Below are 13,925 nucleotides of genomic sequence, written 5' to 3'. Positions count from 1 at the left end.
TCTAGGTTTTGGTAGGCCCTAGATGAGAGGATACATGGGGCAGCTGGGGGGAGGGGCTTTCTCACTTTGAGTCCCCATTGGGAAGAAAGACAGAGTATGAATGAAGTAAATAAACAAACATTTCAAACAAACCCTAAGATGTATTGTAGAAGGCTTTCACGGCTGGATTCAACTGGTTCTGGTGGGTTTTCCAGGCTGTGTGGCTGTGGTCTGGTGGATCTTGTTCCTAACGTTTCGCCTGCATCTGTGGCTGGCATCTTCAGAGGTGTATCACAGAGGGAAGTCTGTTACTAGGACACAGGAACCCAGAGAAAAAAAATCCTTACCTATGTCCTTGCCAGGGACTAATTCAGGACTCTCCAGCCTCCTCTTTAGAATCTCTCACTGGCTGAAGTGAATAAGAAAGACTGTAGATCTAGCAATCTTTGACCTGGCCCTTAGAAGTCACTGAGAATTCTTTTCTAAGATGTTGTCATGATCACAACTGAGTAGCATTTATTTTTTTTCTGCAGGGTAGCCATTTTTTAGCCTTCCAGAGATCTCCATTTAGAAGCTTTTAATTAGGAGATTGCCCCTGAGTTAAAAACAAAACAAATATGTGCTTGCACTTTGGAACTATTGATCTAGAGGCTCCCAGTTAACAATTTGCTGGTGAATCTGTGATGCTGTTTTACGAATATGGCAAAAGGCTCCTTCACGTTTGCTGTTTTCCTTCTAGGATATCTCCTTAATGCTGAATACGCAGGTTGGTTCATTTTAAAGCTAACCCATCACCTGTATTTCTTTTGACTTGAAATAAGGGCCCTATTCCTATAATGTGATAAGGAATAAAATAATTTACAAGCAACATGCAGAGCTTTACAACTGCCTTCCCCTTCATTTCCTCTTGATCATCCGGAGAAAAGAGAAATAACATGTATGGCCCAGTTTTCCTTAATAGAAAGAACTGATTTTTCAATCTAATTTGTAAGTTCTGCATTCCATAACATAGAGTATACATTCATTCCCTTTCAATATCAAATGAGTACAAAAATTGACAGGTAGCTGACACCTTTAAACATAATGAATTTATTGCTGCAAACACTTTTGAGAGTGTGAACCAAAACCCAGCACTGGCTTACAAAAGCAATAAATCAATTAGTCTAGAATGTTTTGTAGGACTCTTGGTTGTTTTGGCTGTAGCAAATGCAAAGTAGCTATCTCACTGGAAGTTAACGTGAAATTACACCTAATGCGTAAATTATTAATAAGGAAAAGAAATTAACATAGTTACTCTGACAGTGGGGTATATTTCAAAAACAAGTTGCAATATTGAAGAGGAAACAGGGGCTTTTAACCTGGTGTTCATGGATGCCCTGAAGGGTCCATGGACAGATTTCAGGGAGTCTGTGAACTTGAATGGGGTGGGGGGGATCTTTGCTTTCACTAACATCTAACTGAGATTTAACATACATCTGTATTTTAATATAATTTATTCCCTTTGTAGTCTTTTACAAACATTATTCTGAGAGGCCCATATGTTTCCCCAGGCTGCTAAAGGGGTCTGTGGCACAAAAAAGGGGCTAAGAACCCCTGATTTAAGGGTATTAAAGGTGAAAGACACATAGTTTCACTCTTTTATCTGTTTTACAACACTGTCTCATTTTAAAAATTTGACATCTCTCTTAATTGCCTTGAACTATGAGGAAATGTGGAGAATAACTATTTTGATTAACAAATAAAATGGTTAAGGTGTGGTCTAGGCATATGATATATTATATTAATGCAGTGATTCCTAACCAGGGTTCTGTGGTACTCTCCCTGCTGGCATAGGTGAGCAGGGGTATCGCGGCAACACTAGCGGCCCCCCTCACTTTTGTGGTGTCTCCCGCCGGTGCCAGTAAGGACATGGAGCTGGCCCAGGAAACAGGGCCTGTTACAAGGTCAGCAGCCAATTCCCACCCCATCCCCCCTGTGCTTCCCTTCACCCCGGGAGGGGAAGGTGGGGGGGTGGCAAGCAGGGGCACTGGGAGGGGAAGGTGGGGGGGATGGCAGGGGTACCGTGAGATATGAAGAGTGAGGTCAAGGGTACCGTGATGTTGAAAAGGTTGGGAAACACTGTATTAATGTATAAATTATATATCCTACTTGGCTTAATACTTAGGTACTTTTCTTCAGCCCATTTTAGGAATGTTGTCACGACTTAGCTGCTTTGTCCCATGATGTGAATTCCAGTCAGAGCACCTGAAAACATACGGCTTTCAGAAATGGTTTAAGTATAGGGTTGCCAATTCTGGGTTGGGAAATACCTGGAGATATGTGGGGTAGAACATGAGAAGGGCAAGGTTTAAATGGGGTGGCTTCAATGGGGTATAATGTCATAGGGCCCAATCAAGAATAAAGGGGGAGGGGAAACAGCTTGTGGGAGTGGTAGAGAGCTGTGCCAGCATGTGTGTTCAGCCCGCTGGTTTAAGGGACACCTACGCCAGCAGGGAGAGCAAAGTCACCAGTGTATGGATGCCACACAACTCCATGGCAGCCATATATGGAAGTAGCTGCCGCCCAGGAGCTATGTGGCATCTGAGCACACACTAACGCAGCAGAAGCCAAGCCAGGGGCATTCCCAGGGAGCACCCCACTTGGTGGCCACAGACTTACACCACCAGAAAGTGTGGCATAAGCCTGGGTAGCCTATGAAATTATTCAGGTGGCAGGAGGGCATTTCACTTTCCCTTCTTTTTGTGCCTCCCAAAGCCTCTTTGGAGGCAGTGTGGTACCACCTTTATGGTGCCAACATGGAGCTTCCCTCCACAATTGGGACTGGGCTGCTAGAGTCCACCTTCCAAAGCAACCACTTTCTCCAGGTTGAACTGATCTCCTTTACCTTATGATCAGTTGGAGGTTGGCAATCTTATTTAAGAGGCCAGGGAGCACTTGTGTTTGGACAGTTGCAGCTGTCGTTTATTTATGCATATCCCTCTCTGTAACATGTACTTTTGAAATATATGTATACTGAAGTTTTCATTGATCGGGAAGAGGCAAGTTCAGTTTTACTCCGATATAAACGATTCAATTCTGGACGCCTGGAGGAGGTGATTGCTGGAAACCTTGAGCGAGAGTGCTTGGAAGAAAAATGCAGCTTTGAGGAAGCAAGAGAGGTCTTTGAAAACCAGGAGAAAACGGTGAGCCGATATGTGGAATTCTTGTTTTCTAGACTGTTGGACAAACCCTACTGGATCACACCAAGGGTTCATCTAGTCCGATAACCTTGTTTCTCATAGTAGCCAAGCGACTGACCTGCAAGTCCTCCCTTGTTGCTGTTTGATACACTGCCTTTGATATATGGGGGTTCCATTTACTCATCACTATTGATGCTCTTCTCTTCCATTAATTTATCTAATTCCCTTCTAAGTCCATCTATGTTATTAATGGCACTCAACACACATGATATTGACTGTCATTTCATCCTGTGGCAATGAGTTCCATATTCTAATTAAATATGGTACAAATAAAGCCCCACTTTCTCTCAAAGTCCTCCAATTTTGCCACTGGGTTCTAAAATTCACCTGCATTCTAGGACCATGATTACTATATTGTTGGATCCCTTATTTACCTGTTGGCAAAGGTGTAGTTAAACTGTACTGAAAATAAAAAAAAATACAGTTCTGTACTGTGATAATGCTGCAATATGAAAAACCTGCACATAAAGAGCAAATATGCTCAATTTCTTGGAGCATGCATTATTTCTTGCAGTACTGTTCTGTATTTTACTGGTTTTTCTAGTGATTGGGAAGGGGAAGAGATGCTCAGTGAAGCCCCAACCCCTATGGCAACACTTGATTCCAGTGGGGGTTTGCACTACTGTGAAACTGCTGCACACCCATAGAGCTATTTCAGATCTGACCTATTTGTACAACATCACATTGTATAAACTGATCTATGCAATAAAGACACAACACATGTCCACAGTATCCAGAAATACAGAAAAGGTATGGGGTACATTTATGAATGGCTTTTCTGCAATTATTTACTTTTTTCATTAAATTCTGATATTTTCCTTGCAGGTGGAATTTTGGAATGCATATATTGGTAAGTGAAAGTTTATCATCTTCCTTCAAATACATTACCTTGCTGAGTATTCCTTATGCAGCATCAAGCATCTGTTACCTTTGTAGTTCATTTATTGTGACCCCTTTGCCATAAATTCACCAGCCCACTTCATCACATGAATCATTATCAGACAATTCACAGTTCTGGGTGTGTCATGAGGCTACATCTGATATGTGGAATTCCTTATAATCCCGCAGGATTAGCTGAGACGCTGCTGTGGAAAACACTGGTTTCTACAGCACTGTTGGCAAGCGGCTCTGCCTACAGGGAATAGCTTATATCTGAATACACGCAGTTTCAGAAAACTGTCAGAAATAATCATTTCATGTTCAACTATTCCTTTCAGGAATACCGACATTTTGAAAATTTAATAATTGCTGCGAAATGCTCATTCCAGTTGGGTATGATGGTCTATAATATCAAGGGATCAGAAAAAGCAGATTCTTGAGGACATACCAATTGAATTACAGTTTCCATTTACTGTGGGGGCTTTCCGTGTTCCATGTGGAGGCAAATATCTAGATGACATACATAGCTCCCCAGTCTGCACCAGTCTAGGGGACTACAATTGCATAATTTCTTTCAATTGTTCAGTTTGACTTGACAAGCTCTTCAAGGCTGAGTTCCGTCCGCTTTTCTGGCAGTGTATAAATAATAATATTGATCTTGGACTTTCTATTAATTAATTCCATTAATTTCCAAGATGGAGATCAATGTGAATCAAACCCTTGCCAAAACGGAGGGAAATGTGAGGATCAAGTTGGTTACTATATCTGTTGGTGTTCCGCTGGTTTTGAAGGAAGAAACTGTGAATTAGGTAAGTAAAAGGTGGAAATCAAGACTTGTCCAACTTATCTAATTATTTTAAATGATGATGGACTACCTAGTTAAATATCCTGGGGTCTCGTTTAACCTTTTGTGTTAGGTTAACAGAAAATAATGTTTGTCTGTAAAGTGCTGTCAAATCAAAGTTGATTTATGGTGACACCAGCAAGGGGCTTCCAAGGCAAAGAAGAAGCAGGGGTGGTTTGCCATTGCCTTCCTTTGCAGAGTCTACCTCAGTGGTTTCCCTTCCAAGTACCGACCATGCTTAGCTTCTGAGATCTGACAGGCTCAGACTATACCATTTCACCTTCCTTCCTCCCAATAAAAACAGACATACTGCATTTATTTCCATCCATCTCATTTATAGTCAGCCTTTCTCACAGAGACCCAAGGGAAACAAAGTGTAGTATTGTACCATCTGTGTGCAAAAGATGCGTCGAGTTGGTTTAGGATGAAATAGAAACTGGGTGCTAGAAGCCAAGATCTGGTTCACACAAACCTTTATTCTGCTTGATTTCTTCAATTTCAAGAGGCTGCTGAAATGAGGGAACTATTTAAAGGTGTTATGTTTCAAGAGATTTGAAAGTTATCTTTCATGGAGGGATGTACTATGTTTTGTTTCTTTTTGTTCTGATACAGAGTCACTTGTACCTTTTAGCGCCATGTCAGCCATGTTCATTGCGGGTCTTTCCAATTTGTTTCTCTTATGCCATTTATATGCAACCAACCCCCCAAAAGTGTTAGAATTCCATACATTTAAAGGGAGCATTTCAGCACAAGAAAATAAAACAATGGCCTGAAATTAAAGACTCATAAATCCATTTCACATGAGGAAGAATTAGAAATGAAAGAGTCATTTTCAAATTAAAACAGCAGAGGTGAGGCAGAATCACTGCCCTGGTGTTAGATGACTCATACAGTCACCACTCACCTGGCTTCATGCAATAAACATACCTGCATGAACTAACCCTGCTGGGGCCGAGATGGCAGGTCCTCTTTACCTTGGTTGGTTCCCAGCTTCACCTCTAAGTTTTTTTAAAAAGCCCTTATCTTTCATTCTATTTGATTCCCTTCCCCATCAGACGCTACTTGCGCAACTAAGAATGGAGGCTGCAAGCAATTTTGCAAGAACAGCCCATCGGGAAGAGTGATCTGTTCTTGCGCTCCTGGCTACAAACTTGGGGCAGACCAGAAGACCTGTGAGCCAGCAGGTAAAATATTAGATAGTCTTTGATCACAGTTGGTGAATTTTGCAGCAGAGTTCCCCTTCCAGAGAGACACTTTACTGAGCATAATTTCCCACTGAATAAGTACTCCTCTGGAATGAATAAAAGTCATTTGCTTCCAGGAAATGCTTTTGGGGTTTGCTTGACACCATCTTACGGGTACCTTCAACTGCTGCTGGAGTGAGCAGTTTGGGCACTTTCTAACAATAGTTGAAACTCTATAGAACCTGAGAAAGTAGACTGAGCAGCAACTGTACAGGACCAGAGGTGTGGGGAGAACTCGTGTTCTGTAGGTAATGACAGCTTGACATTGCCTTCAGCTAAAGGTGCCACATTACAAACCTCCCATCTGTTCCCTCCACTGTGTGCCATAGCAGGATAAGAGAATCAGGATGAACGAGCATAAAGATTATGCTAATATGTAATCCAATGACAAAGTGAGAAATTTAAAGAACATGTCTTTGGAAAGGGGCAACCCCCCAGCATGCTGTTATGTCATAGCCAGAGTCGTCACTGTGGGGGATCATGGTCCAGGTCTCCATGTGTGGCCTTAAGTCACTGTCATGCTGCTAAAACCTGTCTCACAGGCTATTTTTGATGCTAAACAATATCAAGTATTGCAAAGCACTTTGCATGCCGGAAGGTGCTATGGCAATCAATAATAATAATAAATGTCTGGCCAAGCTGAATACTTCTGTGCAATATATTTCCAAGCACTTTTAATTGCTGCAGTTACTGACTTTCAAGGGTTCCCCAGGGTGCCATAATTTTAAGCCACACAAATATGAAAGCGTGAAATCTTGGCACCTTCCATCATCTTGTTAGGAAGATGACTGTTTCCATAGTTATCCTTCTTCCCCATTCCACATCATTTGTCATAACACTGAAGTCTGATGTGCAACCCCTGTCAAAGTGCTCAGGTACAGGATGGTTTATCAAATTCTAGCAGTGACTGTGTTTGTCTGTTGCCTAGGGGCAAGCTTTGTGATCCACTGAAAGACAGAAGAAGATGAACACATGAAACTGCCTTATACTCCCCATTGGTCTATTAAGATTTGACTGGTTGTGGCTCCCCAGGGTCTTAGGCTGAGGACTTTTCAGAGGCGTCTGGAGACAACCCCTTCTCCGTGCGTCCCCCGCCCCCCCATGTTTGAGAGCAGGGTCACCCACCGCTGAGCCCCACCCTTGGCCTCTGTGCAGACCAGCAGGGTCTGGGGAAGTCAAAAGCTGGCCTGCACAGAGGCCAGGGGGCAGGGCTTGGTGGCGGCGGCCAGCCCAGGTGGGTAGCGCAGCTACCTGCTTCTGAGCCCCGCCCCCCACCTCCCTGCAGGCTAGCTCCTGAGCCGACCTGCAGGGAGGCAGGGGGCGGGGCTCGGTGGCATGCACCCGGGACATGGGTGATCCCATGTCCCTATAAGCCATATGCCTCTGGGTCTTTTGCATAATCCTTATAACTGAAAATGCCAGGGACTGAATCTGGGAACTTCTGATGATATTCTACTACAGAGCCATCACCCTCCCCAAATAGTGATACAATTAGAATGGCACAGTCCACCCAATGGAAGCTCCTTTTAAGATCTTTCTGTCCTCTCTCCCCATTATTTAGGCATGTACACTTTGGCTGCTGTTTGATCAAATAAGAACATAAAATTCAGCCTTACACTAAGCAAAACTATTGGTCAACCTATTTCAGTTCCGTGTATTCTGACTGGAGCAGCTTCCAAGGATCCCAGGCAGCAAAAGGTCTTTCATGTCATCTGCAAACCAAGATCCTGGAGCTGAAGATGCCAGGAATTGAACCTGGTATCTTCTGCTTGCAAAACATGCACTCTCCCATTGAGCCACAAAACTTATTGCAGTGCTGCAGAGAGACCCATTTAATCACTTAAGGGGCAAGGACCATTTAGAGCCATTACAAGTGGGAGAGAAAATCATTATTTTGGGTTGCTGGCACTGGAGAGCTGATAAGCCAACTCATAGGCCTCCAAAATAGGAAGAAACCTTGAAATGGTGGCCAAGAGAAAAATATCAGTTTTTCCTTGGCTTAAATATGAGGGGGAAGGAGAGGACTCAACACAGAGCTGCCATTTTGGGCAGGAGCTCAGTGCCCGGTGTGATGTCCAGTTTGCTCCATAGACTAATAAACCTACCACAGCCTGTGCTTTCAAGAGCCAGAGGCCACCTTGTCATAGGAATGAAATGTTTTCTCTGCTAATTGCAGTGCCCTTTCCATGCGGAAGGATTTCTGCTCCAGAGGTGGTCAGCAAGCTCACTCGTTCCGTGAACTCATTTGACAGCTGGTTCTCCACCAATGACACGGATGACATCATAGAAGAGCTGGACAACATCACCAAGATTGTTCCCCTGTCAGCAACCCGAAATCGAGTGGTTGGGGGCACAGACAGCAAGAAAGGCGAAGTGCCTTGGCAGGTAGCACGATTAACTGCTGGCAGGGATGCATCACCAAAAGCTGCCATTGGTCCACATGATAAGAACAAGAGGATCCCGGCTGGACCAAACCAGTGATCCATCTAGTTCAGCTGCCTAGAGGGCCACAGCAGGGTACAGTGGCTAAGGCCTTCCTTCCCCTGATATTGCCTCCTAGTAGTGGGTTTCAGAGGTTTACTCATTCTGAATGTGAAGGTTCCCATTAGATAGCCCTATCCTCCATGAAATCTTCCAACCTCTCTTAAAGCTGTCTATGCTTGTTGTTATCGCTGCCTCCGCTGGCAGTGAATTCCACAAATTACTCAAAGCAGTGTTTCCTCTTCTTTATCCTTTACTTAATGTCCATCAATTTCATTGGGTGCCTCAGAAGAGAGAAGAAACTCCCTCTGTCTCCTTTTTCTATTCCATACATAATTGTGTAGATCCTCTATTATATTTCCCCTTACCCTTTTTTTTTCTAAACCTAAAAATCTCAGACTCTCCAGCCTTTCTTCATCATCTTGGTTACTGTCTTCTGTATCTTTTCCAGGTCTGTAATGTCCTTTTGGAGACAAGGCAACTAGAACTGTATATACCATGTTCCCAAGCAGGCTGCACCAAATGCATTACAGTATTTGCTTTTTTATAATCTCAGTCCCTTTCCTAATAATCCCCAACATGGAGTTTCGCTGCTGCTACATACCGGGCTGACATTTTCATTGAATAGCCCACTGTAACTCCATCAGGTGGCTGCAGCAATGGGTCCTCTTGGCAACTAAAGGCAGGTCCCTAAATCCAAACCTGGCTTAAAGCAGCCTATGGGAAATTAGGCCATTGCAATAGCAGGATATCAGCACCAAGCAGGCAGTCTTGGGCGGCAGTCACACACTGTGCATCAATTACTGCTGGCGGTTTCCGTGTGTGTCTGTAAGCCACTGCTTTAAGTTGGTTGAAGACATTATGCAAATTTTAAAAAAATGTGGGCACTTGATTTTGCTTAATTTATTCGGCTGGCCACAAAGCAAGGAAGGGAGCTTGATGCTGATCACTGAAGGATTACCCTTGGATGCCACAAATCATCCAGTTTTTGTGACATCCCCAGGGAATGGCCAGGCATTATTCCTTGCAACCAGGAGAAGTGCTTATTCTCTACAATTTGGGGAAAAAAAATCATAAAGCTGAGATTCAGTTGCACGATGACGATTCAGTGCTTTCCTCTTCTCTAGCCTGCTGGAGACTCGCCAAATCCGCCTCTTTATGGTGGGTCTCTATTGTGATATGATGGTGTCAAATAACTAATTTTATTACCATTTGAAACAATAAGCATTTCATAGTAATGGATGAACCCTAAACAGATGAGCTCAGACTGACACTTGAACCTTGGCGATAGAAGTCAGTGCAAAAGTGAAAACAAAATTCTAGCGAACTGTCGAAGGCTTCCACGGCCAGAAACACTAGGATGTTGTGGGTTTTCTGGGTTGTATGGCCATGTTTCAGTAGTATTGTCTCCTGATGTTTCGCCTGCATCTGTAAAAAGAAAAAGAGAAAATGCTATGGGAACACAGCCACACAACCCGGAAAAACCACAACATCCTAAAAATTCTAGTGAGTTTTTCAACTACAGTTTTGGTTGGCTGTGAATTTTCAGCACTCATTTATAAATTTTGGTAGAGCAAAAAATCAGTTTCTTGAACTATGATGATTCCTGTGCAAACAAACAAACAAATCACATCACTGAAAGCTGAGATGCACTGAAATATATAAAATTGATGCATAAATTGTAGACAATAAAAAGGATTTGATCCAGAATTTCTGTTTCATCCCACATCTCCATTTCATACCTGCCCTGATTAATCTTATCTTTATAGCAATTAAACTATGGTTCTTACCTGGAGGAGAGAGGTCATGTACTTAAACTTTGCCCAAAAAAGTGCTGAATTTCTCCTCAGATAATTTAAATGCTGTGTGCCATTCAGCCTTTGCTGCCCTCTAGAGGGCTGCTACCACCCAAACTACTTTTAATTTTCCCATCTGCAGTAGCAGTTGAGTTAAGCTCAATAGGTTTTTTTACCCATTTGTTTCTGAGAAGAGAAGACTTTCTTCCAATATACCACCCAGATACAACCATACCTTCACTTGAAATCATATAACTGGCCTGGTTCCATAGGTCTCTCAAATGTTGTCTCTCTCCTCTCAACAAGATGTATATTATGTGGAGAGGAAGGGGAGGAGTTTGTAAACCGTGTTGAGTCTCTTTACAGGAAAAAAAAGGCAGGGTATAAATCCAAACTCTTCTCTTCTTCTTCCTTCTCAGTACCAATAGGGTGGAGTAGTTAAGAGTGGTGAATTTTAATCTGGCAAACTAAATTTGATTCGCCAGTTCTCTACGAGAAGCACTCTGGGTGACTGACCAGTCACAGTTTTCTCGGAACTCTCTCAGGCCCACCTACTCCCAAGGTGCCTGTTGTAGGGAGAAGAAGAGATTGTGATTGTAAGTCGCTTTGAGACTCCTTAAGCTAGAGAAACGCAGGGTATGAAAAACAACTCATCATCTTCAGCTCTTAGTGGCTGCTCTTTTTTTCTCTATTAGAGGTCAATGCTCCTACCCAAGTCCCTGTGAAGGTCAGTCCTATACCTGTTCACTCAGGTGTGAGTCTGTCTCACTGTATTCAATCATCGTTAGTGGCAAAACAAAGAACATGCAGGCAGTTCTTAATTGGAGTGCCCAGCTTTTTAAAAAACCAGGCGTGTATGTGTGTGTGCACGAGTGGACCACAGAATACAGAAATGGGAAGGGGGTTGAAGCCATCATTGTCTTCCCAACCTGAAATGTTCTCGGAAAGCTACTATGCACACTCCCTTGGGCAAGCTGTACCCATAAGTTTATTCCAAATGGCAGAAGTGCTTCCCCCGGGTTGTTTTGGGTTAAGGAAAAGGTACTAAGGGGTGGGGGACCTTAAACCGCCTCTTTCTGATCACAACCGGGTCCCATTGCTTCTGATCACTACACTAAAAAAAAGCTTAAATCTCTGATCCTGGAACTTCAAGCATCTTATTTGGTTGGTTCTTAGTTCTTCATATGGTAACTGGGAAGTTTGAAATGTACTAGCGGAGATGTTTATGTGCTCAGACAATTTTGTGACTGTCCAATATATATTTCCCATTTGTCAGCACAGGATTCACTGGTGTGACTATCATATTCGGGGTATTGTCGTCATTCACCAATGTATCTGAGTTTTTGTGGCGTTCACAAAATACATTTGGGATTGTTGCCCTTTACTTGTAAATGGAATGATTCGATAAACTGCAGGCCTTCAACTTAACATGTGCTTTACCATTGAGCCCTTGTCCATGATCAGCCAGAGTGTACCATACCCAATTTTGGACTGCTCTCCTGCCCACGTTTATGAATTGCTCATGAATTGGTGTGCTGTCTCTGCCCTCAGGTTCATGTGCTTAACAGTGAGCGGAAGGGATTTTGTGGAGGCTCAATCATCAATGAAAACTGGATTGTGACTGCAGCACATTGCATTGAAGCTGGACCACGCACTATTGTTGCAGGTAAATCAGCAGAACAACTCAGATATTGGGATTTAGTGCTGTCCCCTAACAGGGATAGAGGAGTGCAGGGGCTGGAAGAATCAAAATACGGTTTTGTGGGCTGTCTCATCTGGCCCTTGTGTGACAGGAAAATGATGATGCTCTTAAGCATGTACAAAGTGATTTTCTTTACTATTGCATAGTTACATCCAGTCTTAATGCATCTGGGGTTGGGGGCTGATCTGGACAAATCTCTTTTTAAAATTATCAACAGAAACCCTGAGTCCAGCTTTAGCTGACTGCACAAACTCAGCACACTCACTCAGTGGGGAAAGAGGTTCCATAATTACAGTGCCGACATTGAAAAGGATCTGCCTCTTGTAGCCTTCACCCCACATTCCAGATAATTGTGGCACATGGTGTAAGGCTTCAGGCAATTGCGCCATTTAGGCAGGGACATCTGGGATTGTGTAGTCCCAAAACTATATTCATGGCTATTCCAAAAACCACTGCTGGAGGTGTGGAAGGTATAGCATGGGTAGTCCCACATGTATCCTTCCACAGGGAATATGATGGGAGCTCAAAAGTTCTGGGATCCCCGACCATTCCTAAGCCATTGCTAAGTCTACCTGCTATCTATACATACAATGCTGGACCCAACAGACCTTTGACTGAAAGAGAAAAGCTCTTCTAACAATAAATATAGAATGTCAACTACTTTTTTTTAACAAAATGGAATTGTGATGACTCATTTACCAGGTGAACTCAACTTAGAGGAAGATGACCACACCGAACAGGAGCGCAGCGTGGTCAGGATAATCCCTTATCCTGCATACAATAGTAGCCTGAAGTACCACAATGACATTGCCCTCCTCGAACTGGATTCCGCACTGGAACTGAATAGTTATGTCACCCCTGTTTGCCTAGCAGACAAGGAATTCACAAACAGCCTTCTCAAGTTTGGAGGAAGCACTGTGAGTGGCTGGGGAAGACTGGCATACCAAGGGAGGGAGGCGAGCATCCTCCAGGTACTGAAGGTTCAGCTGATTGATAGGGCAACCTGTCTGAGAAGCACCAGATTCACCATTGTGCCCACCATGTTCTGTGCAGGACATCCTTACGAGGCAAAGGATACATGCCAAGGAGACAGTGGAGGTCCCCACGCAACAGAAATAGAAGGCACCTGGTTTCTAACTGGGATAACCAGCTGGGGGGAGCAGTGTGCCATGAAAGACAAATATGGTGTCTACACCAGAGTTGCAAGATATGTCAAGTGGATCAGAGACACAACAAGGGGTACATAAGGCCAGAACCAAAGTTTTTCTATTCCTTTCCAAAAGATATTGTTGGTCTTTGACCGTAAATAAAATTACCTTACCTTCTCAAAGGATCATCCTCTTGTGGAGAGGGGAAAATTTAAACAACTGCCAATGTGTATTCTTAAATAATTCCAGAGGACAGTTGTGCAAGCCTGTTACAGCAAAAATATACAGGAATCTCATGGCACTTTAAGCATGTTTTTATTCCAGAATAAGCTGTTTTAGATGCCCTTCAGCAGATCTAAGCAGATCACATGCCTGTGACAAAGTGGATTCTAGTCCATAAGAGCATATGCTGAAATAAAAATTTACTAGTCTTTAAAGTACCACAAGATTCCTACTTACTTTTTTGGAAATAGCTTCACAGATCATTTTTTAAAGATTGAGAACGTATCTTTTAGAAACAAGGTGTACACATGAGTTTCTATCCCAGAAAAATATAATAGTGGGAATATTTCCTAGTGGCTGGTTGCGATGCCTTGAACACATCTTCATGCAC

General features: G+C 43.1%; 1 protein-coding gene across 2 annotated transcripts; it reads left to right on the top strand.

Moving 5' to 3' along the window:
* The first annotated feature begins 678 nt into the window (after positions 1 to 678).
* On the top strand, positions 679 to 13,528 carry F9 (coagulation factor IX). 2 transcript variants are annotated; one of them, XM_048514274.1, is made up of 8 exons: positions 679 to 745; positions 2,998 to 3,161; positions 4,044 to 4,068; positions 4,793 to 4,906; positions 5,997 to 6,125; positions 8,362 to 8,570; positions 12,014 to 12,128; positions 12,867 to 13,528. In XM_048514274.1, exons 1-8 carry the CDS (start codon positions 679 to 681, stop codon positions 13,409 to 13,411), a joined length of 1,368 nt encoding a protein of 455 aa, XP_048370231.1. In that variant the 3' UTR covers positions 13,412 to 13,528. The 2 variants fall into 2 exon arrangements, with proteins under 2 accessions (XP_048370231.1, XP_048370232.1); XM_048514275.1 differs by lacking the exon at positions 4,793 to 4,906.
* The last annotated feature ends 397 nt before the right edge of the window (positions 13,529 to 13,925 follow it).

Source organism: Sphaerodactylus townsendi, linkage group LG13, assembly GCF_021028975.2.
Source record: "Sphaerodactylus townsendi isolate TG3544 linkage group LG13, MPM_Stown_v2.3, whole genome shotgun sequence".
Taxonomy (NCBI): domain Eukaryota; kingdom Metazoa; phylum Chordata; class Lepidosauria; order Squamata; family Sphaerodactylidae; genus Sphaerodactylus; species Sphaerodactylus townsendi.
The sequence above is the reverse complement of the archived record's forward strand: the minus strand, read 5'-3'. Positions and strand labels throughout refer to the sequence as shown.